Source organism: Colletotrichum siamense (assembly GCF_013390195.1).
Source record: "Colletotrichum siamense strain Cg363 chromosome Unknown KSG_Cg363_contig03, whole genome shotgun sequence".
In the NCBI taxonomy this organism is placed as follows: domain Eukaryota; kingdom Fungi; phylum Ascomycota; class Sordariomycetes; order Glomerellales; family Glomerellaceae; genus Colletotrichum; species Colletotrichum siamense.
Genome location: NW_023501016.1, coordinates 5,169,158 through 5,195,048, shown reverse-complemented (window position 1 = coordinate 5,195,048; position 25,891 = coordinate 5,169,158). Strand labels below are relative to the sequence as shown.

General features: G+C 54.8%; 11 protein-coding genes across 11 annotated transcripts; 6 read left to right on the top strand and 5 right to left on the bottom strand.

Annotated features, from left to right (window-relative positions):
• Positions 1–1,223: 1,223 nt before the first annotated feature.
• Positions 1,224–4,286, bottom strand: CYM1 (Mitochondrial presequence protease; the record flags this gene model as incomplete). Its single annotated transcript, XM_036637211.1, has 2 exons — positions 1,224–3,954; positions 4,000–4,286. 2 exons carry the CDS (start codon positions 4,284–4,286, stop codon positions 1,224–1,226), a joined length of 3,018 nt encoding a protein of 1,005 aa, XP_036497327.1.
• Positions 4,287–5,280: 994 nt separating this feature from the next.
• Positions 5,281–7,008, top strand: Txlna (Alpha-taxilin; the record flags this gene model as incomplete). Its single annotated transcript, XM_036637210.1, has 5 exons — positions 5,281–5,446; positions 5,702–5,973; positions 6,030–6,178; positions 6,232–6,475; positions 6,532–7,008. The coding sequence occupies 5 exons, from the start codon at positions 5,281–5,283 to the stop codon at positions 7,006–7,008; spliced, it is 1,308 nt and encodes a 435-aa protein (XP_036498755.1).
• A 1,355-nt stretch (positions 7,009–8,363) lies between these two features.
• On the top strand, positions 8,364–9,674 carry CGCS363_v005360 (uncharacterized protein; the record flags this gene model as incomplete). The annotated part of the gene is made up of 1 exon (XM_036637209.1): positions 8,364–9,674. One exon carries the CDS (start codon positions 8,364–8,366, stop codon positions 9,672–9,674), a length of 1,311 nt encoding a protein of 436 aa, XP_036498754.1.
• A 700-nt stretch (positions 9,675–10,374) lies between these two features.
• Positions 10,375–11,430, top strand: CGCS363_v005359 (putative nitronate monooxygenase; the record flags this gene model as incomplete). The annotated part of the gene is made up of 1 exon (XM_036637208.1): positions 10,375–11,430. The coding sequence occupies one exon, from the start codon at positions 10,375–10,377 to the stop codon at positions 11,428–11,430; it is 1,056 nt and encodes a 351-aa protein (XP_036498338.1).
• Positions 11,431–11,575: 145 nt separating this feature from the next.
• Positions 11,576–12,328, bottom strand: CGCS363_v005358 (uncharacterized protein; the record flags this gene model as incomplete). Its single annotated transcript, XM_036637207.1, has 1 exon — positions 11,576–12,328. One exon carries the CDS (start codon positions 12,326–12,328, stop codon positions 11,576–11,578), a length of 753 nt encoding a protein of 250 aa, XP_036498166.1.
• A 2,780-nt stretch (positions 12,329–15,108) lies between these two features.
• On the top strand, positions 15,109–16,421 carry CGCS363_v005357 (uncharacterized protein; the record flags this gene model as incomplete). Its single annotated transcript, XM_036637206.1, has 3 exons — positions 15,109–15,357; positions 15,460–15,998; positions 16,052–16,421. 3 exons carry the CDS (start codon positions 15,109–15,111, stop codon positions 16,419–16,421), a joined length of 1,158 nt encoding a protein of 385 aa, XP_036498332.1.
• Positions 16,422–16,859: 438 nt separating this feature from the next.
• Positions 16,860–18,934, top strand: POL12 (DNA polymerase alpha subunit B; the record flags this gene model as incomplete). The annotated part of the gene is made up of 3 exons (XM_036637205.1): positions 16,860–17,338; positions 17,394–18,717; positions 18,767–18,934. The coding sequence occupies 3 exons, from the start codon at positions 16,860–16,862 to the stop codon at positions 18,932–18,934; spliced, it is 1,971 nt and encodes a 656-aa protein (XP_036498335.1).
• Positions 18,935–19,061: 127 nt separating this feature from the next.
• Positions 19,062–20,525, bottom strand: Mfap1 (Microfibrillar-associated protein 1; the record flags this gene model as incomplete). The annotated part of the gene is made up of 1 exon (XM_036637204.1): positions 19,062–20,525. One exon carries the CDS (start codon positions 20,523–20,525, stop codon positions 19,062–19,064), a length of 1,464 nt encoding a protein of 487 aa, XP_036498324.1.
• An 859-nt stretch (positions 20,526–21,384) lies between these two features.
• CGCS363_v005354 (uncharacterized protein) lies at positions 21,385–21,989 on the bottom strand (the record flags this gene model as incomplete). The annotated part of the gene is made up of 2 exons (XM_036637203.1): positions 21,385–21,905; positions 21,956–21,989. The coding sequence occupies 2 exons, from the start codon at positions 21,987–21,989 to the stop codon at positions 21,385–21,387; spliced, it is 555 nt and encodes a 184-aa protein (XP_036498099.1).
• A 536-nt stretch (positions 21,990–22,525) lies between these two features.
• Positions 22,526–24,718, top strand: UBP1-1 (Ubiquitin carboxyl-terminal hydrolase 1; the record flags this gene model as incomplete). Its single annotated transcript, XM_036637202.1, has 1 exon — positions 22,526–24,718. The coding sequence occupies one exon, from the start codon at positions 22,526–22,528 to the stop codon at positions 24,716–24,718; it is 2,193 nt and encodes a 730-aa protein (XP_036498165.1).
• Positions 24,719–24,920: 202 nt separating this feature from the next.
• CGCS363_v005352 (uncharacterized protein) lies at positions 24,921–25,697 on the bottom strand (the record flags this gene model as incomplete). Its single annotated transcript, XM_036637201.1, has 1 exon — positions 24,921–25,697. The coding sequence occupies one exon, from the start codon at positions 25,695–25,697 to the stop codon at positions 24,921–24,923; it is 777 nt and encodes a 258-aa protein (XP_036498337.1).
• Positions 25,698–25,891: the final 194 nt, after the last annotated feature.

The window sequence follows — 25,891 nt, the reverse complement described above, 5'->3', positions numbered from 1 at the left end:
TTCGCTTGTCCTGGCTCATCACACGGGATCCCGATAAATTCCCTCACGCATGTCCACTCGGACGGCTACCATAATTAGCCTGATTCCATGCAACTCTCACGCACCCAGCTCAAACGGGACGGGGTGAGCTTTGCGTGCTCCGCGCGCTGCTCTGGCCTAGCTCTTGTCACATTTCGCTGACATGGGCGCGGAAATTCGTCTGGCCAAACGGCCGCTCAATGCAATGAAAGAGTGCACAGCACCACCAGACCAGACCAACCGGCACGCATCGCCCAGCATGTGCATCTCACTTTTCTTACCCTTTGCCCCCTTCTACTGGCGCGTACTCGCGGCATTGCTCTTCCCTCCCACCCTCGGCTGTGTCCTCCAAGACGGCAGGTGACTAATATGTAAAGGGTACCTGCTGGGCTGCCTCCTCAAAACACCAGCCCACTCGGTTCTCGGCCTGGTGGTGGTGTTGGCGATGGCACAAGCCCTCCTTGGCTGGGCCCTCTCCGTGAGCCGCAGTGCCACCTTGACTTACAGTGTGTACGAAGTCTCCCATGTCCACCACTTCGTGCCTCAGTGCCTTGAATTGTGGCGCCGCCCCTGGGAGTGACGTATGCGGGGCACTCGCGCCGCCCTTTTTCGTCCAATGTTTGCGCCTTTTTGTTCTGTCACTCATCCGGCGTGTTTCCGTTCAATACTTATGCACTAATTGGCTCCATCTGATTGGTTGCTACATCTCATCCACCGATATCGCCAACTTCACTCTTTGGCATGTACTCTGCGCTTTAGTCCGACGACCCAATGCTGAGGATGTCGGTTCTGATAGAACGAGCTGGGCCGGTTATTGCGGGCAGAACCTCGCGATCCCCAGGCTCATCTTTCTTGATCTTGCGTCGTCTAGTGGTCTCCAAGCCATTGAGGTAGCAGGAAGACGTATCGTATCTGAACGCGTACTTTACAGGTAGGACATTGGCTCACGGTGACCCTCGGTTAGTTCGTTCATTCAGGAGTTGGGTATAATTACACAGGTTATGTGCAGCACATATAGTTACAGATACGACTGGTGGCGATGTGCCTTCCGCAGTCGTCATTGTACACAGGCAGCTCTCTTTCGAGTCAATGCCAAGTCTAAGTCATGGTATCGTGCGGCATCATGGGTGCCGTGACCTCTGTCCCACGACGACGACATCGAAGACGCAAAAAAGAAGCGACAAAAGTGGTGTCGGCAACCCTTCTTACTTCGCGCCGTTAATGTCCATCTCGTTGATGGACCAAGTGCCGTCTACCCAAGGGCGCTTCTCACCCAAGAAGGCAACCCGTTCCTCCTCCTTCTTCAGAGCCTCAACGATGTACTGCTGTGCAACGTCGCGCACTTGGTCTTTGGAGACGTCAAGAAGCTGCTCGCGACGCTTCTGCTTCATCTCTTCTGTGATGCCAGACAAGAAGCGACCCATGCCCTCGGAGTTGACCGATTGCGGAGCGTCCACACCTTGGAACACCGAAATTTTGGCCTCTTCGAGGTCGCGATCCGTCCACTCCTTGTCCCTCGCCCACTGGCCAGCGTTGCGCATAATCGACAAGGTGTTCTGGGGGTTAGGATCGCGGTAGGAGTAGAAGCCGAAAAGGCCGTCCAAGCCGCGGGAGTAAGCTCCGCCCCCGTATGCACCGCCCTTCTCGCGAATTTCGTGATGGAGGTGCTTGTGGGTGAGTAGCTGCGCCAGGATCTGTAACGGTGCACCGTCCGGCGATGTGTAGGAAACGGTGGGAACCGCCAGAGAACCATAGTACACCTGGTACGGCAACGGGAAGAATGACTTGATGTTCCTCTGCAGCGAAGCAGGCTTGGAAGGTGACAGCGAAGGCTGGTCTTTGGAGAGTGTTGACATGAAGCTAGTAAGGGCACTCAAGTTGGCGCCCGTGCTCTCGGACCCGCAAGTCAATGCCGTGCGGAAGTTTCCTCCAGAGAGCGCGATTTTCTGGATCTGTTTGAGCTTGTCAATGACATCCACCAGACCGTCTGATTCAGGCCGGTTAGCAAGCGATGTCACAAGCTTAACCTGAGAGAGACCGCCGATCTGCTGTCTGAGCCACGCGCTCCGCGTGAGCCCGGCCTCCGCAAAGCCGCGGGCGTACTGGTGTCCAGATGAGGCAATATCGTTAACAACGCCGTCGGCGGATGCTTGAAGCAATTGCCTGATGCGTTGGGCGGCCTCTGGGCTATCGAAATCTGTGTCCTGCACAAGCTTGCGCAATATGTCGAACATGACAGGCACATTTCTATCCAGGGCCATGCCAGTAAAGATCAGACCTTCGCTAGCTTGATGGAAGTCGGTTGGCGAAGGTGTAGAGTGGTAGCCTACAGACACACCTCCGGTTTTCAACTTGATCAAATCCTCGAGTTGCTCCATAGACATATCCCTCGTGCCGAGTCGCATGATGCTATCGGAGAACAGCGGAATCAACTCTCTTAGTTCATCAGGAAGGTTTTCCAGCGTGTTGATGGCTCGGAAGTACGTCAAGCCATTTGTGGGAGCCTCCCGCCACTGAATCTTGACACCGTTGGCCGTCTCATCGCGCACAACCACGGGCTCCTTGCTGCGAGGAATGTCCTTGACATGGACTGTGGGAAGGCAGCTAAGGTCCTCCGTGTTTGACTTGCCTTGTTCGACCAAAAGGTTGAGCTCGCGCTCCTCAAACTTCTTCCGAGCTGCAGCATTGCCGCCGGCTTCTTCGGACGCTTGCTGGATCTTGGAAGCCAACCTCTCCTTCTCTTCGCGTGCTAGGTCCTCGCTGAAGGTGGTTGACGGCGCCATGGTGAAAGACAGAGTGTTGTCATTCAGCAAGTACTTGTCAATCAAGCTCTCCAAGTAGCCACCCTTAGCAAGCTTAGTCTCAAAGGCGGAGATGGTATCGTTCCACGCAAGAGAGTCGAAGGGATCGACACCGGTGAACCACTTGGGCTTGAGCCTATGAAGCATGGACATGCCGAAGTTGGCGGTCTTGTGCTTCAAAGCCAGCTCCAGTTGATGGAGAGACCCGTCAATCTTGGTCCTGTCGAACCCCTTTTCGCGGGTCTCGCGAAGGATGCGCTGCAACTCCGCCTTGAGCTTAGGTACATCAGCCTCCTGAACACCCGTCAGACCGACTGAGAATATTCCCAACTTCGCCGAGCTATCGTAGCCTGCATTGGGACTGAAATCAGTTCCCAAACCAGCCTCGATCAGGCCGCGGTACAGGGGCGATCCGTATCCGTCCATGAGAAGAGTGGAGAGCAACGCCAGAGAGAAAGACTCGACAACATCGGTGGTGTCTCCCATAATCCATGAGACAGACGTCTTGAACTGTCTGTCGGGGTCCACCAGAGGATCGAGGGGGCCGTGAACAGTGACCTCCCTAGGGCCAGAGGTTAGGCTGATAGGCTGGTGAATTGTGGCATCCTCCTGTATCCTCTCGAAGGCGCTGAGCTGTGCATTGACCTCCTGAAGATGATCAGCCAAAGGCATGTCTCCGTAGGTGAACAGCTTTGCGTTGCTGGGGTGGTAGTGTTCAGCATGGAACTTGCGCAGCTGCTCGTAGGTCAAGTCGGTAATCTTTTGGGGATCACCGCCGGAGTTGTTGATGTCAGGGAAGATATGGTCCTGGAAACGAATGTAGAACAAGTAGCCAGCGTCGGACATCTGGCCCTTCATCTCGTTATAGACGACGCCCTTGAAGACAAGGTCACTTTCCTCGCCATTCGCCGCTTGAGGGTTCTCGGGCCCAATACGCCAGCCCTCCTGAGTGTAGTCGGACTCCTTCAACAGAGGATGCAAAGTTGCATCCATGTATACCGACATCAGGTTCTTGAAGTCCTGCGCGTTCGTCGTCGCAAAGGGGTAAAATGTGTGATCGGATGCTGTGAAGGCGTTCATGAAGTTGGACAGGGTGCGAGGCAGCATCTTGAAGAATGGGTCACGAATGGGATACCTAATCATGTTAGCGAAAGAGCTTCCCATGGCACGGAGAGCTTACCTCTGGCTGCCGCACAAGGTGGTGTGCTCCAAGATATGGGGCACACCAGTGTCGTCAGGGGGGTTGGTCTTGAAGCCGATGGAAAAGACATTGTTGCTGTCGTCGCGGGCAATGTGCAGGTAATCAGCGCCGGTCTTGTCGTGCTGGAGGTGAAGTGCCGTCAACTCCAGTTCGGGCACATGCTTGGTGCGCACGAGGGTGAAGCCGTGAAGCTTGTCACCAGGCTTGGGGTACTGGGAAAGCTCAGTGACGGCCTTCTTGGCCGTGTTGACGGCGTTGCGCAACATCTCTGTCGTCGTCGTACAGGCCGGATACTCGAAGGAAACCGTCCTATCCGGAAGAGAGTCACAGAGCTGACAAGACGATACAGAAACGAACGTCTGCGCGCGTGGACCGGGCCTAGTAATACTCGTTCTATTGTGGACCGGGAGGCGATTCGCAGGTGCTCCGGGCCTGCCACTGCTGTGGAATTTTTTTGGCCAATAGGTACCCAGGCACTAAGCGTCATCGTTGTGGGGTCGATATGCATCAAACCATCCTTAACGCAATTATCCGGTCTTCTCCATCGGCGTCTCATTCTCCTCCCTTCCACGGTGTACGGCAATCGCGAAACCCGGGCCATTGGTGTCGACGACATTTCAACCAGATATCGTCACTGGAGATCAACAGTATTCTCTTGAGCATTCTACCTACCTGCAGAAACTTTAGGCAACAGACCGCAGCCTGCTTATATCTATCTATGTAAGGCAAAACGACGAGCTGCGGGGAAGACTAGACTCTATAAGAGGGAAACGGCCCACGCACAAACCACACGCACTTCTCTGTTGGGGTATGCAGTCGAGGGGCCCTGCAGCACTACTCCTCCACCCGTTTTCTCGAGTACAGTGGCATTTCTAATGCGCACGCCTGAACACCAGGACCCAGCCGCAGGCCACGCCACTACCTAGGTCCGTATCGTTCTAGCCAGTCATCCCGTCCAACGCCCAAAATTCTGCGAAGGGGCTCAATGAAGGCATCGACACCCACTGGCAGCACGTAACATAACGTACCGCCGTTTTATTACTGTAGCCAGTCCGCCGAGGGGGAAGAAGAACTTGGGCCAACTTTGCACCCGCTTATTTTTGCGACGCCGACTCCGACCCGCACCCGCAACCGCACCCGCTCGATCGATCGAACACGAATGCGAAGACCAGGTCTTCGTCACGACCAGCCCGCCCAGAACGACGACACAACTGCCCCTCTCCTGCTTACCGAGGCATGCCCAGCCAGGCAGACGCCGCCATGTCCAACGGTCAAGACGCCCATGGTCACGCGCCCGCTGCGGGCTTGAAGAAGGGGAAGCAAAAAAAGGCGGTTGATTCCAACGAGTCTGCAAAACTGCTCGCACAGCGTATCTCACAGCTGGAGCAGGAATCTGCTGGGGAGAAGGACCAAGAAGCTGAGATTGGTGCGTAACACCTCCCACTCGTTGTTTTCCCATGCCGGACGGACCGGGCCATGTATGTCGCGTGAGAGTCAGCCTCACAGCACCCCTCTCGAGCCCCAATCTGCGAGGAAGTGCGGGCTGGTGCCAAGCATGCGCCGACTGCTATTCTTCGAGAACGATACGGTCCTTCCCCATCTTCTTGTAGAGTCGCATGCTCGTTTCCGGGTGTACATCAATCAGCTGGCATTGTATCGATAGCTGACTTTCGGCATGCAGAACGAGAGGTGAAGCGCGCAAATCGTGACCTGGCTCAACAAGTGGCGAAGATGGGAGATATGCAAAAGATTGACCATCTTACCCGGAGGTCTAGCGAACTGTTAGCGGAAATGCGGCGCGTAGAACGAGAGAATCAGAAGAACAAGAAGCGGGGTGACACTCTGCAAAAGGAAAAGGATGCGAATCGAACCGAACTCAGCAAGACCGTTGGCCTGAAGGAAAAGCTCGAGAAACTCTGTCGTGAGCTGCAACGGGACAACAACAAGTACAAGGTCTGCAGCACCTCTCGTCAACGAGGCTGAGGAGGCTCACGCTGACCTTGTCCTAGAACGAGAATAAAACCCTTCAAGACAACTTGAAGCACAACAGCACGGCATACGACGAGAAGCATGCGGCCCTGCTGGCTAAGTTGGAAAACATTCAGGAAGAGAAGGATCATCCTCGGAAGCAGGTAGTCGACATGAGCGTCGATACCCTGTGAGTTATCGAAGATTTAGCCTGCGCTCGATTTTCCTGCTGACACTAGGGAGGTTTCGTAACCGCTTCAAATCGTTCATCGAGCAGTACGAGCTTCGAGAGCTGCACTTTCATTCCGCAATGCGCACGAAGGAGCTCGAGGTGCAATACAACATGGCTCGCTACGAGCGTGAGAAGAAACTTGCCGAAGCCGAGGCAACCAGGGCGCGGAATCTCCAGGCCCAGGTCCAAACTTTCACCAAGACGGAGACTGAGCTCCGAAACCAGCTCAATGTCTATGTTGACAAGTTTAAGCAGGTACGGGCATGTTTGGCTGGAATTCGTCGTACAAGCTTTCTTACTGACACATCAAGGTTGAGGACACGCTGAACAACAGCAATGACCTGTTTTTGACGTTTAGGAAGGAGATGGAGGATATGTCAAAGAAGACTAAGCGCTTGGAAAGAGAGAACGAGACGATGAAGCGCAAGCACGAGGCCACCAACGCTAACATTATTCGTATGGCGGAGGAGCGCGAGCAATTGTCTAAGAAAGCGATAGAAGCGACAAGCAGGGCGGAGAAGCTTAGGAGCATCATTGAACAGATGCAGCAGCAGGGTCGCAAGGTTCCACCAGGAATGGCAGCTACGTTGGAAAGCTGCTACTCTGACAGCAACGGCCACATGGACGGCGACGGAAGCGACTACTCAGACGAGGAGGAGGGCGAAGAAGACCCTAGCGAGTTCGACGACGACACGGAGGAGGAACCTCAGCCCGCAGAGCCGGAACCGCCCAGGCCGTTTGGCCCAGAGCGGCCGCCAGTACCTCAAGCTACAACGAACGGTCATTAGGAATCCGGACGGAGGAGGTCAGAGGACAGCACAACGGGAGACACTCTTTCGGACAGCGACCTTGTTCTCAAGGACTCAGAGGTACATGCGGACGGGCAGGTAGACCGCAAGGAGCCAGCCCGTTTCTCTACACGTTTTTGGCGCGCCTGTCGATCAAAGATCAGCATGCTTGTCTCATCCTTCTTCAGGAGTTAGGCACAGAGGCTGGTGTTGACACTTTGCTGGAGTGCGCCGAAAGGCCACAGCAGGCGCGGCGGTGAAGAAGTGTATCGCTGAATGATTTCAGAGATTGGGAGTTTTGTTTGAACTGGTGTACTCTTGTCATATCGCACCTTGTTCTGTCTATGCTGAGCGGTTCTGAATACAAGCGAAATCTCCACAAAAAGCCGTTCAAGTCTCTATTGGATTGAGTTTTGGCCCATCAAACTCTGCTGGTGTTGAAGTGAGAACCCACAGAAGAAAGTTGGCGCAACATCAGGTTACTTCATGTGTGCTGTTTGACTAGATGTCCGCACGTACGCAGTGAGTCCTTGCGAAGAGAAGGAAAACTGGGGTCTGAAATGTGCATTGAAAAATGCCAATTCTCATCAATCTGCGATGGGTGACGTCGAGTTCCAGGGGTCCTCGAAAGACTAAGCCACAGCTGGCCAACACCCCAACGGAAGCTTCGCAATTTCCCCGGATCCACCCAGCAACCATCCATGCCTGAAGTGAACCACAAGAGGTGCCCAAATGCCCGCTGATTTGATGCACCACTGTGAATCGGTGGCTGACCGGACCTCACGCTCTGAGGAGAGAGTGCCACTGTCAGTGTTCCGCACCCAGCCACTGGAAACTGCAAGTAAACCAAAACAAAACAGTGAGGTGAGATAAGCAGGGTGCGCGCACGTGCCATTCCCTCCCGTCGACACCTAATCTGAAGTCGACTAGCACCTTGCTGCACCCGCAACGCAACGCACTGCACACCCGCACCCGCACCCTGCTTGCGCACCCGTCCGTCCCACGCCTTGTACCGAAGCGACCTGGAGCCACCAAAGGGAGAAGGAAGCACTGCGGCCAGCGGAATGTTGGGCCCAACTTTTGACAGCTGAGATTGACTGCGTTTTGTTTTCGGCGCACTTGAAACCAACATTACTCGCCTTATCCACGTTCCATGGATCCCTTCGATCATTGATTGCCTTCTCCTCCACCCGTTGGATTTTATTTCGGACAACTTCCTTTCTCTACGTCGGTTCCAAACCTCGAGGCCTCGACGCTACAGAAACAGCCAAGCTCGGTCGAGGCCGCGGTCGCAAAACGCCTTTCCTTCTTATGCCCGCGACGTCATCTTCACACGCCCTGCAGCCATCAACATCATGGCGACGCATTTCCTCGAAGACCCGCGACTGCGCCAGCGCTGGAACCAGATCTCCCACAATGCTGGAGAGGTGACGGAGAATGCCGCCGCCGGTATTTGGAGTTTCCAGCATCACTACATCAATCCCTGCCTTGCCGCCCTCGCCAGCTCATTAGAACAGTGCGCCACTCCCTGTCTAGGCGATCGAGAAGAGCGGGCCAGACGCCGGCGAGAGCGAGATCGCGCGGGAGGACGGGCAGAATACAGTTTCGACTTTTATGACGACTGGTACGCTGAGGATCAGGATGGCGGCTTCCTGGGTGGTTGGAGCAATGATGACTGGGATCGCCTGCTCGCAGGCACAGGGTCCCAACGAAAGCACGCCGGCGGCGAGGTGCAAGACCAACCCAAAAGAAAGCGAGGAATGAGCTACGGTACACGAGGCAGAAGCACCAAAGTGTCGGAATCCGATCCAACAATCATCCCAAGTACACAGCCCATTGGCTTCTTGGGCAAGCTGCCGTGGAAGTTGGGCAAGACGCTCCGATACAAGCCCAGCGCGGCCGATCTGCAAGATCATCCCCGACAGCATGACGAGATGGGTATGGGCGAGGCCGAGCCTCTTCTTGGAAACGACGACTCAGACGACGACATCTATCAAAGTCGCTTTGCCAAGACTAGAAATCGGAGCGGGACGACAGGGTCGGGGGACACGTCGGACTCGTATCGGTCAAGGGGCGACCTGTTCCCCAGTGATGGCGAAGGGGAAGAGGATGCTGTGCCGTTGGATGACGAGTTCATGGTGTTGGACAAGGTCCGAGACGACCGAAGCAGCAGCAGAACGAAGGCCAGCAAGGGCAAGCGCCGTGCAGACGGGCGCCCGATATCGCGGACGGTTTCGAGAGCAACAATCGACTCGAACCACTCATTTCTCGGCCCAGGACCTCGAAGAGACTCAATCAGCATACCCGACACCCCAGATACGCCTCGTGCCCCGTCGATGGAGGATCTTCAGCGGGAGGAAGAGCGCATCCAGCGAGAAGAGGACGAAGAAGTTGAACGCAAGCGGCGTGCTGCATCGCAGCTTGCATCAGAACGCGGCCTGCATGATAGCGGGTCCGAAGTGGTTTCTTCTGAGGGCATCTCGGAGGTGAAAACCGTCGAAGTGGGATATGCGTCAGAGGCTCCGAGTCAGGAGGCGTCGCCACCCGAACCGACGGTCGAAATAACGAACAGTAACGAAGCGCCGGTAATCCGGACTACGACGCAAGCAGGACAGTTTATACCAACCGAGGAATTTGTTCCCGCACGGTTACCGAGCTTCAGGTAGCTCACAGACGGAAACGCATGGGGTCATGTTCATGGACGTCGAGATACAGTTCGATCCCAAGCGCTGATTTCCGCTGGTGTTTTAATAGTCGGTCCAGCCGACGATAGTCATGTCATTTACGATACCAACGTCCTTGCGGGATATGAGCATTTCAATAGAGGAGCATGATCATGGGAGTACAGTTTACGATTATTAATCGCCTCGCATCGTTGTGTTTTTTGAAGAAGCAATCATGCGGACTGGAGCCACACTTAAGCCCCATAGCCACACCGGATCCCAAGGCATCTGAGCCAGCAATCGGACTTCGGGGCTGTTTTCTAGAAGATGGCCAGCTCACATGCACCTGTGGCGTATGGTTTCATACCACTCGGAGCCGGGGCCTACTTGGGCGAGCTGCTGTCCCAAGAAGGCAATTGCCTCGGTGTGTTTCCCCGCAACAGAGCTCCAACCCCACACACTCACCTCCCGGTATGATTTCCCCGGATTACCTAGGTAGCTTGCTCTCCAACCGCAAATCAAGTGATGTATTGAAGTTCCAAATTCCTCGATCTTGCCTTCTTCTCGATTCATTTTTTACATTCCTTAATTTTCCTACACTAGACCATACCGTACTCAAATTAATCAGTACTTCTACACTTTGCTTGATCCTCTCTACATCTCATTTGCAGCAGATCAGGCTCACCCAGCTACACAAAACAAGATGGCACCTTCAGGCCCAATCACCACGCCCATAACCACCCTTCTAGGGATCAAGCATCCCATCCTCCTCGCCGGCATGGCGCGCACGTCCGGCGGGCCCCTCGCCGCCGCCGTCTCCAATGCGGGCGGTCTCGGCGTCATCGGCGGTTTCCAGTACACCCCGGACCAGCTGCGCGAGATCGTCGCCGAGATGAAGGAGAACTTCAAGTCTCCAGACCTCCCCTTCGGCGTCGACCTCGCTCTGCCGCAGGTTGGCGGCAACGCCCGCAAGACCAACCACGACTACACGGGCGGCAAGCTCGACGAGCTCATCGACATCACCATCGAGTCGGGCGCTCGCCTGTTCGTCAGCGCCGTCGGCGTGCCGCCCAAGCATGTCATTGACAAGCTGCACAACGCAGGCATCTACGTCATGAATATGGTCGGCCACCCGAAGCACGCTGTGAAGGCATTGGATCTGGGCGTCGATATCATCTGCGCGCAGGGCGGGGAGGGTGGTGGACACACGGGCGATGTGGCGAACTCGGTGCTCATCCCTGCCGTCGTGGACGTTGCGAGGAGGTACAAGCCCAAGATGCTTAATGGCGCCCCGGCGATGGTTGTTGCAGCGGGTGGTATTTACAATGGTCGATCACTTGCGAGCTCATTGATGCAGGGTGCTGTTGGCGTGTGGGTTGGCACGCGTTTTGTGGCATCCGTTGAGGCTGGGTGTAGTGAGGAGCACAAGGAAGAGGTCGTCAAGTGTGGGTTCGAGGGAACGGAACGCACTCTCGTACTCTCCGGAAGGCCATTGCGCATGAAGACGAACGAGTATATTCGCAAGTGGCATTCGCAGCCGGACCGAATCAGGCAGCTCTGCGATCAGGGTATCGTGCCTATCGAGTTCGACTTCAACGAGGGCAACGACGTTGATCCGCCACATTTGATGGGACAAGTGGCCGGCGCCATTGAGAAGATCCAGCCGGCGGGTGAGATCGTCGATGAGATGGTTAAGGAGGCGGTTGACATGTTGAAGCTTGGCGGCGCCTACTTGGGCAACGAGCGTAGCAGGCTATGAGATTAAGACTGTTGTGTATATTGTGTGATGATGAGTGTTCTATGAGAAGAGACGAAGATTGCAACAAAAGAAAAGGGGTATTGTGGTCGCTCTCAGTAAAAAGTACGCCTCCCTAGCTCGAACATGTTCCTCCGTTACTTGTCCTTTATACAAATTCTCCAACACGGACTTCAGTGCTTCCCCATCCTTGAGCCAGGTCTCTGAGCTCCCCCTCTATCCTGTCAACCTCCTCATCAGAGAATCCCAGCCGGCCTTGCGTGTCCTTTGGTGTACCCAGCAGGCGAATCTCAGGAAACGGTACCAGATCTGATCTCATCGCACCACCAAGAACAAGCGTGACGGAGTCCAGACCCGAGCGGTACCGGCACTTGAGCCATGAGGCAGGGTTCTGAAACGGCTCTTCGCAGACAACGACAACGTGTCTCGCTCCGCGGACGGGAAAGCCGCCGCCGCCTTTTCCCTCGACCACAGCGATGCTGTCGCGCTGGAAGTCTATGTAGATCCTGCGGTCTCCCCAGGTGTTCAGTCTGACCAGGTTGTACCGCCTCAACGCTTCGTGTCTCGCCTCGCGGTTGACTGAAAGGAGCGTCGGGTTAGGCGCGTGCGTCGCCGTGAGCGTCCGCGGCTCCATGGCGAGGTTCCAGGTCTTGAGGCGGAGCTCGGGGGGCAGCCTTGAGAAAGGGGCGAAGGAGTGCTCCGGCCCGCGGACTTGCAGGCGAAGAGAGTCGAGGTGGTTTGCGATGGCGGCCGATTTGCGCCGGGCTCCTGTTGTGAGGACGTCGACCACGGTGTGGGCGAAGTGTGCGACGAAGACGAGGGGGATGAGAGGGAGCGGCATCTCGGTCTTCTGGCAAGCCATTGCTTCGGCCTTGAGTTTGTGGGAGAATGTGGAAGACATCGTGAAGGTTCTTTTTTTTCTCTTCGAGAAAGGATCTAACAATCAGAAGTATAGGAGTAGGATGAGAGACTCGTAGGTAGCCTCAAAGCGGAACTGCTCCGAAGGTAGCTTGTAAGTGGGAGTAGACGCGGTTGGTGGGCAACGCCGTGTGATGATCTCCGTTTTCTCTGCTTGGTTCCACTTAAGAGAAGAAAAAGCAGGAGCCGTCGGCTTCAGAAACTTCGCAGTCGGGGCAACGAAGACTTTTTAGTATTCTGCCGATGGTTCGATGAGGTGATTCGGCGAGTACAAGCGCCGAGTTGTTCTCGATGTGGCTGGCGACCCGAGGAGACGGTCCTGCCGGCGCGAGCGGGACGAAGACCAAACGTCCAGGCCTTTGCAGATTCAGGTCTAGATGGGGCCTCCCTCTCAACTGTTGAAAGGGCAACGCGATCCGATTCGGAAAGAAATCGTCAGCACGCACGCCACGGCGGTTCTAGTACGGAGGTTTCTCTTTGTCCTCGGTGTTGAAAGACGTCGGCGCGAAGTCGGAGACGGTGCAGATCGGGAGCAACTTTTTTTTTTATCCCCGACACTCTCTGGTTATGGTAGATTTGGAAGACACCTGGAGATCGGGGCGAGCTGAACCTTGGACTTTTTGTATGATGTCGGCGATGGCGGCGTTGCAGTGTCTCACTATGCCGTCTCGTCGATTTCCGTCCCGTGGAAGGGCCTATGATTCAAACCATCGTGGGAGGCTGGGGCGGTCTTTGATAGATATCAAGGCTTGCTGAGTACTCTGGAAGGTTGCGCATCTAGCGCCGGATGTGTTTCCCTTGTCCCAGTCGGTCCTTGGCATGAAAATTCATCAGGAATGCGACGACTTTCCGCTGTAAACGCGGCAGATCGGCTTTTTGAGGCTCGATGCCCACACCCCACCCAGGCAGACTGCTGTGCATCGCTGCCATGGAATTGTAGCGGCCGCTCGTTTTCTCGATATAATTACCAGTTAGACGTCAGGGTGTCTGAGACAGCGGGGTGTCGACGTTACGGATGACTGATGTCAGGGGGTCGGAACCTGCATAATCAAGGAAACGGGAATGGATGGCTGGGAGTGGACGTTGGTTTCTAATAGGCCATCGAACGCCTAGATCCCTATGAACCGAGACAAGCCTGGCATCATGGCCATGCCAACCTGACAGCCATGCGAACGACGTCCTGATATATCGGGGCGAGTGAGACATCGGCTTTGCGTGATCTTGACGTCGAGACATTCTGAGGACCGAGGGGCACATGGTTTTCTCATGTCTTTCTTTCCAGCCCCCACGGATAAATCGCTTCACGTGAGTTGGAAGATGGCCTTCAGCTGGAATGGCGAGGTTTCTTGCGTTTTCTTGGTCTGATCAGGGACACTAGGGTCTAGAGTTTCGACAAGCTTGACCGTCATCGAATCGAAATGACGAGCCACGGCAATGAACCGGTACAACATTTCGCTTACAATTCTTTCCGGGCGAAATCGAAGCCCCGAAAGTATACTCAAACGTCTCTGCGGAGAGTATTTTGAAATCTGACAAGCGTCTTGGCTCGCATATGACCTCACTTCACATTGTGCTTCCAGCTGGTTGGGTCGCTTACGCCGCGAAGAAATATGCTGCTTACTTTTGTACTGGTGGTCGCTGAACTACCTTGTCTCAAGTCTCCTGTGTGTTTCTAGTCTCTGGAGCTTCCTTGTTGAAGTTCTGTTTGATGAAATTACAAAGAGGCAGCTGTAGAACCGCATGAATCCGTGCGAGCTTGTCTTAATTTGTTGAAGGGTGGTTAAACTTGCTGCCTTCTCAGCAGCAAACAAGAAACCGTTTGTACAGGAATGAACCTTGCTTAGCAAGACATCAAGTTAATGAGAAAGAGTGATTGTAGTTCTTCTTTGGCCGTAGAGCATATTTTGTGACTACTGAAGAAGTACTCTGAGATTGGATCGTGATTGCCCTCGTGCTCTTTCTGGCTGTGCTTTCCTACGCCGACCTCATTTCAGTGTTACTGGGATGAGAAGTCAAAACAGAGAGGTGGAAAGCCCATCTATCAATCACACGTTCTGTCTTTTAACCCCATCGACACAACAGCAATGTCGATTTCTAAGGCACCCATTAATCAATAATCGACAGCTGCCAGGGAAACACCTCAGCCTTCTTCAAACTCACTGTTCATTCTCGAGGGTACCGAAGATATCCATTCGCCCGCCAACCTGGGAAGGCCCCATCCGAGAATATTTTCAATCCGCTCGGTTCCCTGAGAATACCAATAAGACAAATTTTCTTCCACAAAGTGTGTAGCTTCCTACCTCCTTCACAACTCGCACGCACCGGTTGCTCTTGCCTTCTAAACATCGGCAGGTGCCTACCGCAGAAAGCAGCGCTGCTCTGATTCCATTCCTCAGGTGAGCTCTGCCTTCCTAAACTTCTTCTCCTGCCTGCCTCGAATATTCGTCACTTTAGGCCTCACCGCATCAAAACGCTCCTGTCCTCTTCCTCCCATAACTTCTCCCTTCCAACACAAATAATCCGCGTCACTGGGCATCTACTCAGAGAATTTTCAAGATCGGAATTTTACTCTTCACCACAGCCAGGTTTACTTCACTTCCAGAAACTTGCCACCAGGCAACTGTTCTTCTCCAACTGCGTTACCGCGGAGCCACCTGCCCCTCGATTTTGACACCCATTCTCGATCTTCACATCGTCTCAAGATTCACCATCACCAACGACGCACACCCACCGGCTTTCTCGTCAACCTCCTGATTGCCCAAGATGTCTGTCAGCAGTGCCTCGATCAGATCCGTATCCCAGGCAGCCACAATCGGTGGCACGAAGCAGAAGCTCAAGGTACCGCCTCACAAGGCGATCTTGTGCCGTACTTGCAATGAGCTCTTCGACGACGAGGCGTCCCTGATCAAGCATAAGCTGTGGGCTATGCAAATTCGAGGCACCCACGCCCACTGCACCGTCTGTGCCATGGAGTTCAGGACCATGGACGCCCAGAAACAGCACATGATCGAGGTAAGCCCAACCCCAAAAGACCAACAGCACTTCTCCTACGGAAGGTGTTGCGGCCACCAAGAAGTCGATGTTGTTGAAGTGCCGACTAATGTGAAACCATAGTCCCACCCTCATGAGCAGAACATCATTTGCCCCGGATGTGGCAGTCGCTTCACACGTCTGGCCGGATTCATGAAGCACTTGGAGCACGACGAGTGCCCTGAGATCCGCCGTTCAGACGTGGACAGAAACAGAGCCGAGAAGCTCACTTTCGCTCATGAGCTCGAGAAGCGGAGCGGTTCGCAGTTCGGCGACTATTTCCCGAGGCTTCATCCGAGTGTTCAACAGTCGGCTATGAGCAACATCTCCAAGCCGCAGATGGCACACCCGTCTTTCTTCAGACCCGAAGATTTCCCTGCGATTCAGGAGGCCGGCGGAGCCTCTACCCAGGGAAGCTCTACCCAAGGAAGCTCCGCTCAAGAGGGCTCTGTTGCTTCGACGAACATTACGGCCCCAAGTACTCCGAATACAGAGAGTCTGGGAGGTTCCCAAGGAGCCTCGAAGGTCCAAGATGTTCACAACCCTCAGCTCCCCAACTTCGACGTCATGAAGTACCACAACCCGTACACTCGCAAGTTCAAGTGCCCCCATGGATCTTGCACGTAAGAAATTTGCTCTTGCTGCATACCGCGAGGTACATACTGACGAGAAACAGGAAGAACTTCGGTTCCGCAGCCACGTTGATCAGCCACCTCAAGGCCGGTTCGCACAACATTACGAAGCTCCAGTGCCCCGGTTGCCTGCGATGGTTCAAAGATGCGTCTTCCTTGACTGCTCACTCCGAGTCGGAGACGAACCGCTGCAAAATCCGGTACTCGGAGAACTACCGGGTCTACCTTGACCAGCTCACTGGAGGCATGGCTGACGTGGTCGGCAAAAATGAGGACAATACCATCCGGTACGAAGTCAGTACTGAGGCCATCATCAAATTTGGTCCTCAGCAGGCTAAGAAAGCCACGGAGGATCTCATGGCGAAGCAGGAAGCAGAGCGTCAAGAGCTTCGGGTGCGAAACCCAGTCTGGTGATTGGAGGGATGCCATGTTACGGAGAACTGAGTGAGGACTTCACTAGAAAATTGCGCCCTATGGCTTACGAGAGTTGCTTTGGAATGGAGATGCAGAGACTTCGTTTATTTTCTTAGCATAACTATTGGCATCGAGAACGGTCTATAAGATCACAGATTCTGAAGAAGAGAGCCCTGAAAGTTCTGCATTGAATTGGTGCAAGTGATTGTGGTGCATGTATTTAAGGCTTTCAACATGGCCTGGAATACTGAAAGGGGGGCTCCAGAGCCGTGCAAAGGAGACCAGTGCACTGTACATGCCCCGCACTTTGCACTTTACGCGCTACCCTTACCAGCGACGCGCTCAACGCGTCGCCCAAGATTGTCCATCTTTCCTCCAGAAGCCCACCAATTGACAAGCAACCACCAGGAACAGCAGTGCGTGATCACAACCAACGCCATGGCCGAAGCCGAGCTCAAGCAGCTCTTCACCACGGGTGACAAGGGCCTCGAGCCCGATGTCCTGTCCGAACTGCAGTCCATCATGCGCTTGCACGAGCTTTCCGCCGAGGACCTTTTCTACAAATGGGAGTCGTACTGCATCAAGATGGACATAGACGCCATGAACCCCCAGATCAGCCCTATGCGCAACTTCAAGAAAGATCTCCAGGACGCATTGGAGAGGGCCAACAAGCAACAGACACACATCAAGACCGAGAAGCGCGCACACGGTACCCCAAGGGCGAGAGGCGGGGATGTGTTCGGCATGCTGGATGGCTTGGTGCCCAGCACGCCGTCGTCCGGGAGGTTGAACAAACCGAGCAGTTTGCGGAAGAAGGAGACACCAACCATGTCAAGGATCAAGGCAGAGATTCCGTCTAGTTCTCCGGACTACAAGGGGTCGTCGAAGATGGAGGACCAACTTAATTCCATGCAGTCGTAAGTGGGAGCTTCAGGAGGGTCGCAATGAGTAAGAACTAACAAGTTCCTGCAGCCCGAGTTCCTTCAACGACAGACAGAATGCCGGCGATACGATTGAAGTGCTAAATGACCACCTCAACGCCCCCGAAGTCCCAATCTGCCCTTATTCCGAACCCCGCATCAAGTTGACGGCTGCATCAGACCAAAAGAAGCTTGCGTACAAGCCCCTTGCTATGAAACTGTCTGAAGCGTCAGAGATTCTCGACGACAGGATAGACGAGTTCATGGGCATCGTCCAAGAGTACCACAAGCTTGATCTTTCGGAGTTTGGTAATGCGGCATCCCAGAGCACTACGGCTGTAATTGCTGTCGGTCGCATTGCGTCCGATGCGCCGGAGGGAAAGCTGAACGCGGCGTCTCTGGTCCTGGAGCTGTCGAGGCGGATGGGTGGCGGTCAACGAGTCTCGTTAAATATGCGCAGTGTCAAGAAGGGCTTCAGCTTCTTCCCTGGTCAAATCGTGGCATTGAAGGGTATCAACACCTCCGGCAACGAATTTTTAGTCGAGGAAGTTCTTGAAGTGCCGCTCCTTCCCAACGCCGCCTCGACGCCAGCTACATTGGCTGCACACCGCGAAAAACTGCGAGGAGACCCAGACGCCATGGACACCGACTCGGACCCTGCACCGCTGAACGTCATCTACGCTTCCGGGCCCTACACCGCAGACGACAACCTCGATTTCGAGCCTCTGCATGCCCTCTGCGACCAGGCGGCCGATACGTATGCCGACGCTCTGGTTCTCACTGGACCGTTCATTGATAGTGAACATCCTCTGATTGCCATGGGCGACTTCGACCTTCCCGAGGAAGCCGTCATCGACCCGGACACTGCCACGATGTCCACTGTCTTCAAGTACCTTTTCTCTCCCGCACTTAACCGTCTCGTCTCGGCGAACCCTAGTATCACAATTCTCCTGATCCCCTCGGTGCGAGATGTCATCGACAAGCACGTCTCATGGCCACAAGACTCTGTCTTGAAGAAGGACCTTGGCCTTCCAAAGACGGCAAGAATCGTCACCAACCCCATGACCTTGTCAATGAACGAAATGGTCATGGGCATTTCTTCCCAGGATATTCTCTGGCAGCTGAAGCACGAAGAGCTTGCAGCACGCCCATCAGACACGAACCCTCTCTCAAGACTATCGCGGCATCTGCTCGAGCAGAGGCACTTTTTCCCGCTCTTCCCGCCTACAGACCGTCAAAAGCTGCCCAAGACAGGCACAGAGGAGGGCATGCCACCAGGCGCCATGCTGGATATCAGCTACCTTAAGCTCGGCGAGATGGTAAACGTTCGCCCTGATGTTTTGATTGTCCCCAGTTTCCTCCCGCCGTTCGCAAAGGTACGTCATACCCCTGCACACTTCCCTGCCTTTTGCTAACGTTTCCTAGGTCGTCGAGAGCGTGCTGGTAATCAATCCAGGCTACCTGTCCAAGAGGCGAGGCGCAGGCACGTATGCGCGCTTGACGCTGTTCCCGCCAAAGGTCGACACTTCATCAGACACCATGGTAAGCCATGGTATCTTTGATCGCGCGCGTGTGGAGGTCAAGAAAATCTGAGCATGACGTGAATGATGCTTCTATATGTATGAAGGCGGCAATGGTTTATTTGGAGTTCGGGTATATTCAGCATCGCTCTTTGGTGAGCCTGGTTAGGATACACTCTAATACAATTTGAGGGTCGGCCTTAGCTCGAATCCACGCGCCGCCGCTTGTCACTGTCATATCTCTCGCGGGAAGGGCTTCGTTTCCTCCGATCCCTGTAGTCGTCTCGTGAGTCTCGTCGCGGCGATCTCGATCTCGACCTGTCCCTGCGACGGTGATCATCCCGGGACCGATACCTATCGTCATCTCTGTCCCTGTCTCTCCTGTCTTTGTCCCTCCGGTCGCTTCCCCGATCCCGATATCTGTCATCATCCCGAGAACGGTCCCTTCTGTGGTCATCCGGAGAACCCGGCCTGCCAGGCGTCTTTCGATCACCCAGTGGTATAGCGTTGGCCCCCTGTCCACTGCGATCAGCGTCCGGCTGGAAGCGCTCGTCCACGCCATATCTGTCGAAACCTCTCCTGTCGCGACCACGATGGTCGTCAAACTCTCCCCATCGTCCCGTGTCTTCGCTCTTGAGATCCTTGTACTTCGTCGCGCCCTTCCTGCCAAGCTTCGTCATGTCGCGCTTCTGCAGGTACTCAGGCAGCGCACTCCGATCCTTGATATCATCCGCAATCCGCATACCCATGAGATCACGCTTGTCCAGCCCATAGGCCTTCGCCTCCTCGCTGTAGAAGGCGCCCTTGTGATAGTACTTTTGCAGGTACGACATCTTGCCACGGCCGTCCTTCTCCTCCTGTTGCTTGGCGATCTTCGCGGCGTCCTCGGCGTCGCGCTCCTCCTGCGTGAGGTTCTGTCGACGCTCGCGCTCCGCGTACTCGGCCTCCTGCTCCGCAATGCGATCGCGCTCGCGCTTGATGCGCTTCAGCTCGCGAATCTTCCAGGCGGCGAGTTCTGCCTCTGGGTCCAGATCGTCCGTCGTGTCCACGTCAGAGCCCTCGGCCTCCTCATCGTCCCAGTGTTTCTTGCCCGCCGCGCGCGCGGCGAGGTCCTTCTTGATCTGCTCCTCGACCAGCGCGTCGGCAGCCGCTTTGCGGCGCGCCTCCTCCTCTGCGTAACGCGCTTCTTCGTCCTTAGCTGCGGCGCCTGACGGGTCCTTGGCCGCGTTGCGTTGGTTCTTGGGGATGAACTTGGGTCGGATCATGAGGCGGCGGGGCGCTTCTTCCTCACTGCTGCTCTCCTCCTCGCTCGAGCTCTCTTCCTCCTCCTCATCGTCGTCGCCGCCTTCTGCCTCCTCTTCCTCCTCCGTCACGAAGCCTTCCTCGGCGGCAAGACGTTCGGCCTTTTCCCGTGCTATTCTGCGATCCTCCAGCTCCTGTGCCTGACGTCTGCGCTCGTCGAGGTTGACCTTCCCGAGGTTGCTCGCGATCTTGGCTGCGCTCGCGGCTTTGGGGGGCGGCGGGATGGTTTTGCTCTTGGGCGCGGTCTCGGTCTCGTCGTCGCTGGCGTCCGAGTCTGACGAGTCGGCCTCCGGTGCGGCGGGCTTGCCGGCACGGTAGCGCGCCGGCTTGACGGGGTTCGCTGTCATGCGCTTGGGCGGCATGTTGGCTGGCTGTTAGATGGAAGGATGAGGTTGAAGAGTTGACGTTGAAAATTCGAGGTTCGATTCGGGTTGCTTTGATGGGAGCAGCACCCTGGGCTGCATAGGACCGAGAGGCTGGCGTCGGGACGGACCTGCAGAAGCGTTTTCCTGCTGGGGGCCCTGTAAGTTTAGTGGCTATAGGTGGAGCTCAGCGCTGCAGTGATGACACTGCCAGGTGATGTACCTATGTACTAAGGGCGTGATAAGCTCTATGATTGATTAGGAAAATCGTGCTTCGTGGGGCTGTCGGAAGGTCTTTTATGGACACCGGAAAAACAAAATTGGGACCGCTAACCGGACTTAGCTAGTAAATTCAGTGTATAAGTCGGGAGTCGAGTTATGCAGATTTCTCTCCCCTGTCTACGAAGTACCTCAGAAAAGTGGGTCCGGTTTTACTGAAAATAAGCCCGATTTTCTGCTTTTTTTCAATCGTCGGCGCGTTCTCGTTGGTTGTGATTGAAAAAAATCGAGTAAAGATCCTGCTTACGTAAATATGTACAACGTACCTTATTTTCTTAGTAGCCCACATCCAGAAGTAACTGCCCACTTGATTTTTCTTGGATCAATCATAGAGCTTATCACGCCCTAAGGTAGACTTCAATTTCAGGGTATCTGTAGGACGAAATCGGTGCAGCTAAGATCTGAACCCTTCAAGCACGGTTATGATCTCGATATTATGCAGACGCGTAGTACTAGTCATTGGATGATCTGAACCAACATCATTAGGGTATCTATCATAAGTCTCATAGCGCTGCCAGAGGCGCAGTCTAACAAGACCCCTCTTTTGGAGCAATCCGATGTGAAGCGAGAAATGACAAAACTAGAGAATCTCCTCGTCGAAGTCGTCGTTTTGCGGCGGCGGTGGCGCCTGCACAGCGTCGACGGCTGGCGCATCTCCGTCATCAGCACCATCCATCTCCTCGTCTGTCTCCCATTCCTTCTCAGCGACGACCTGCTTTCGCTGTTTCCTCTCCTCCTTGTCCAGATCCTCCTCGTCGGGAAACTTCTTCTGGATAAGACTGTTCTTGTTGACGTTGTGCCAGTCTTTGCTGCGCTCCTGGATCAGACGCGACGACTTCTTGCTCTTCTCAACCTTGTTGGCGGTCCTGTCCATGATCGCCTCGGCGCGGTCCATGGCCCTCTCGTTCCTCTTTTTGGCCTTGGCGCTTAGCTGCGACTTGCGGTGGCTCGTCCTCTTGGAAACACCCGAGTTGTGTTTGGCGGCCAGGACTGACGGCCGATCGACCGCTTCTGAGGGGGGCTTGACATTCTTGAGAGACTTGTCGGTGTCGATGTCTACATCCGTCGCGCGCCTCGCAGCTCTCGAGTGCTTTGAGGGTTCTGTTCGCAAGGTTAGACAAGTTGCTACAAGCAAGTAGAAAGTTCCTTACGTCTGCTCTTCTTGGAAACGCCCGGCTTTGCCATCTTTGCGACCAATTGTTTCGTTTCGTTCTGGTGATGCAGGTAGATCTAGCATCAGCGGTCGGGTTGATTGTGGGGGATATCAAGAAAATTCCTTATCGGGTCAGAAATTCTTATCTTATCCCGATAAGAGCGGGGACAATCACAAGCCTTGCATCTCAGCACGTTGCGCACCGACCAATCCTTGTCAGAGAGTTTGCCCCTGGTGGAACCCTTGGTCCCGCTCATCGCCTCTGCTTAACGAACCGTGGAACTGTACGGACACCTCCCTCTCTCTCTCTCCAACCGTCTAACCGTGCAGAAATCTAGACATTCCTGAGCCTTTACTTTCTTTGATCACACGAGCTGCGCCCACCACTTCCTAATTCGCGACTCATCGCCCCCCTAGTCAACCCTTGCGATTAATCATCCCCGACATGGCAGCACCCGGCTTTTCGGTCTCTGTGTCGCTCAAGCTTGCTTAAAGCTGCTCGTTTCGTTTCTTGTCACGCCAACTGCCTTATTAGCAACAAACACACTCCCGCCAAACCCTTAGCAGTATGAATTCGCCGGGCTCGAGATATAAGGATCTCTACGACGGACCTGATCCTTACCGGCAATACCACCACTATAACAACCAGAGCTTCTGGACCAGGCTGAACGAGCCGAGCGTCGTCGTCTCCCTTTTGGCACTTCTCTTCACTGCGCTTTACTCCATCTTCGGCGCATCTGCTCTTCCGACCACCCTGCTCTCCCGCGCCGGTCAGACCCTCTGGGACATCATTGTTTGGCTTACGCCATACGACGCCTTGACCCTTCTCGAAGGCTGGCTGCATCCACCACTATTTCCCCAACCGATGCTTCAGAACCAGGCGAGAACACATGCCGCGAAGAGCGAACTCCTCCGAAAGATACTTGGCATGGACAGAGAGGGAGGCATCATGGGAACGGTCTCCCAGGCCGGCATCAGAGGCCTATCTTCCATGTCTGGGGCCATGATGAGTTTTAAGGGCTTCAGCGATCATCCTCCAGGACTAGGAAATCTCGACAACTCTTGCTACCAAAACAGTATTCTCCAAGGCCTCGCTTCGTTGAAAACATTACCTAAATACCTCGCCGACCCCGTCCAAGACCCCGAACTCGATCGACAGAAGGTCGAGGCAGTCGATACGTTACGCAACCTTATCGAAGATTTAAACAGCGCTCGAAACTACGGAAAGACGTTATGGACGCCGGGCTCTCTCAAGAACATGAGCACTTGGCAACAACAGGACGCGCAGGAGTACTTTTCGAAACTTCTCGACGAGGTCGACAAGGAAATTGCCAAGGTCGCAAAAGCGACGCAGAAACTGTCAGGGTTCGAGTCGGATTGCGCCAACGACGACACCGCGACGAGCCAACACAGCGATGATAGCGGTTACCAGAGCCTGTCGACTATTTCCAAGATCAGCTCCGCATCGAAATCTTTGCGCAACCCCCTGGAAGGCCTGACTGCGCAGCGAGTTGCATGCGTGGAATGCGGTCACTCCGACGGCCTGTCCATGATTCCATTCAATTGTCTTACGCTGAGCTTGAACACGGACGGCAACGACCACGATCTCTACGAGCTATTGGACGCGTATGCGCATATTGAGTCCATCGAAGGTGTCGAGTGCGGCAAGTGCACTTTGCTGAAGGCCAAAAGGCTGTTAACGGTACTCCTCGACAGAGCTGCGGGAACTACGAGTGAGGAGAAGTTGAAGGAGCCGAGATCGCGATTGGCAGCCGTGGAAGAAGCTTTGGAAGAGGACGACTTTGAGGACAAGACGCTCACAGAGAAGTGCAAGTTCCCGGCCAATTTCAAGGTGTCTTCGACGAAGACGAAGCAAGCAGTGATTGCGCGCCCACCTCAAAGTCTTGCTGTACACATGAACAGATCCGTCTTTGATGAAAACACCGGCATGATGTACAAGAACTCTGCAGGAATTCGCTTCCCACTAACACTGGATCTTGGCCCATGGTGCTTGGGTAGCGCCCCCAAGCCAACGACGGGCAAGCCGGTGGACGGATCAGCATCTCCAGCTCTCAGCGATGCGTCTGACGAGGAGCAATGGCTACTTGACCCAAGATCGTCTATGATCGCAGGTGACAAGCGGAAGTCATACATCACTGGACCCATATACGAGCTTCGCGCCGTCGTCACACATTATGGTCGCCACGAGAACGGCCACTACGTCTGCTACCGGAAGTTTCCCCGCAATGCGCCTCCTTCGGCTGGCGAGACCAAAGATCAAGGCGAGGACGACAGTGATGGTGCGAGCTCACCTATCCGAAAGCCAACCCCTGAGGATGATGTTGCCGATGTGGAGATGGATTGGTGGCGTCTAAGCGACGAAAGTGTCAGAAAGATTGACGAGGAAGAGTTGTTGGATCAACACAACGTGTTCATGCTGTTCTACGACTGCGTCGACCCCAACATTATTCCAGCATCCGAGGTCGCTGAATTGGAGGCAGCCATTCCTGCAAGCACCGACATCGCTGTAGACGACGACGAGACACCCAAGGTAGAGAAGCCTGCGTTCACTTGCACGGTGACAGAGGTGTCTGAGACGGATGATGAGGAAAATGATGCTCCTTCCGAGAATCTTGTCGTAACGGCTGAACCGCCAGACGTTGGCACTATGTCGGCCGTTCCTCTCCCGCAGGACGATAGCAATAACGCGGGAGATGGCAATAACACCCCCGAACGGTCGCCTCGAGTAATCGCGGTTTAGTTGACACGGCTATTTGGAAGGAGAAGAATGAAACGGGGTTCTGTTTAATCAAAGCATAGCGAAGGCGTTGGGTCCGCGGTAATACCATACAAACGTGGTGCGGCTGGAAAGGGGGGCTCCTTGGTCAAGTCGAGCTTAATGGTTGTTTTAATTCGTTTGGTAATGACACATAGTGTTGCATTCATATACTGAACTTGATTACCTATGATTCTGTCTCTCCAAAATCTTCTTTTGTCATGTCGGGCCAGAATTCCTTCTCAGCGAGCAGGACCTGGTTCCAAACCGCCAGCGCGCGCTTCTTCAACTCCTCCTCGCTCGCCTTCCCCGCGTCCACAGCCTCCGCAACGCCATGTTCGATAGTCACCCTCATCGCATTCACAAACTGCCAGAAGTCGTCATTCGTCCAGTTAGGGATGAAGGCGTTCCTCAGTGCCCCGCCATCCGCATCGTCGCTGCCGTCCTTGCCCGCCTCCAGCGCATCCTTTACGCCCGTCCACGCGTCCAGGTAGCACTTCTCCGTCGCGTAGAACAGCACCGCGCCCTCGAGCCACGGCAGGACCTCCTCGCCGGTCTCGAAGCTCGCGAAGAGCTTCTCGAACCGGTGCAGCCCCTCGAGCTTGGCGGTCGGCTCGACGACGCCGTCCTTGGCGGGCAGGTCGAGCGTGAGTCTGTATTCGGCCGCCGTTGTATAGAAGAAAGCCTGCTCGCGGTTGATATTGCACAGAGCGTCGGTGAGCCACATGGATAGTTTCTGAGGCGTTGTTAGGTCGTTGGGAACGAGATCCGGTAGGTGGACGGTGCTGAGCAGCCGGCCGGCGCCCCTGATGTAGGAATGGATGTACAGCCTGTCGTTGGAGAGCCAGTAGCTCAGGTGCGATTTCGGGCACGTGCCGGCGGCGGCGGCGGTGAGGAAGGGGGACTGCGTGGCGAGGCGGTAGCCTTCCGGGTCTGAGGCGATGAGGTCCTCAGTGAAGGTCATTGTGTGTGTGTGGTTGACCAGGGTCTGTCTCTGAGGAGGATTTGTAGCTGAGTGGTTGAGTTTGATGTAATGGCCCGTCCAGCTGAGTAAGATTTTGCTTTTACCCAAGATGAAAAACGTTGGTAGGAAGTGGGATCAAGCTTTCGGCTCAGCTGGTGCTTACATTACTTTACATTGCTTCTTTGCGCCATTTA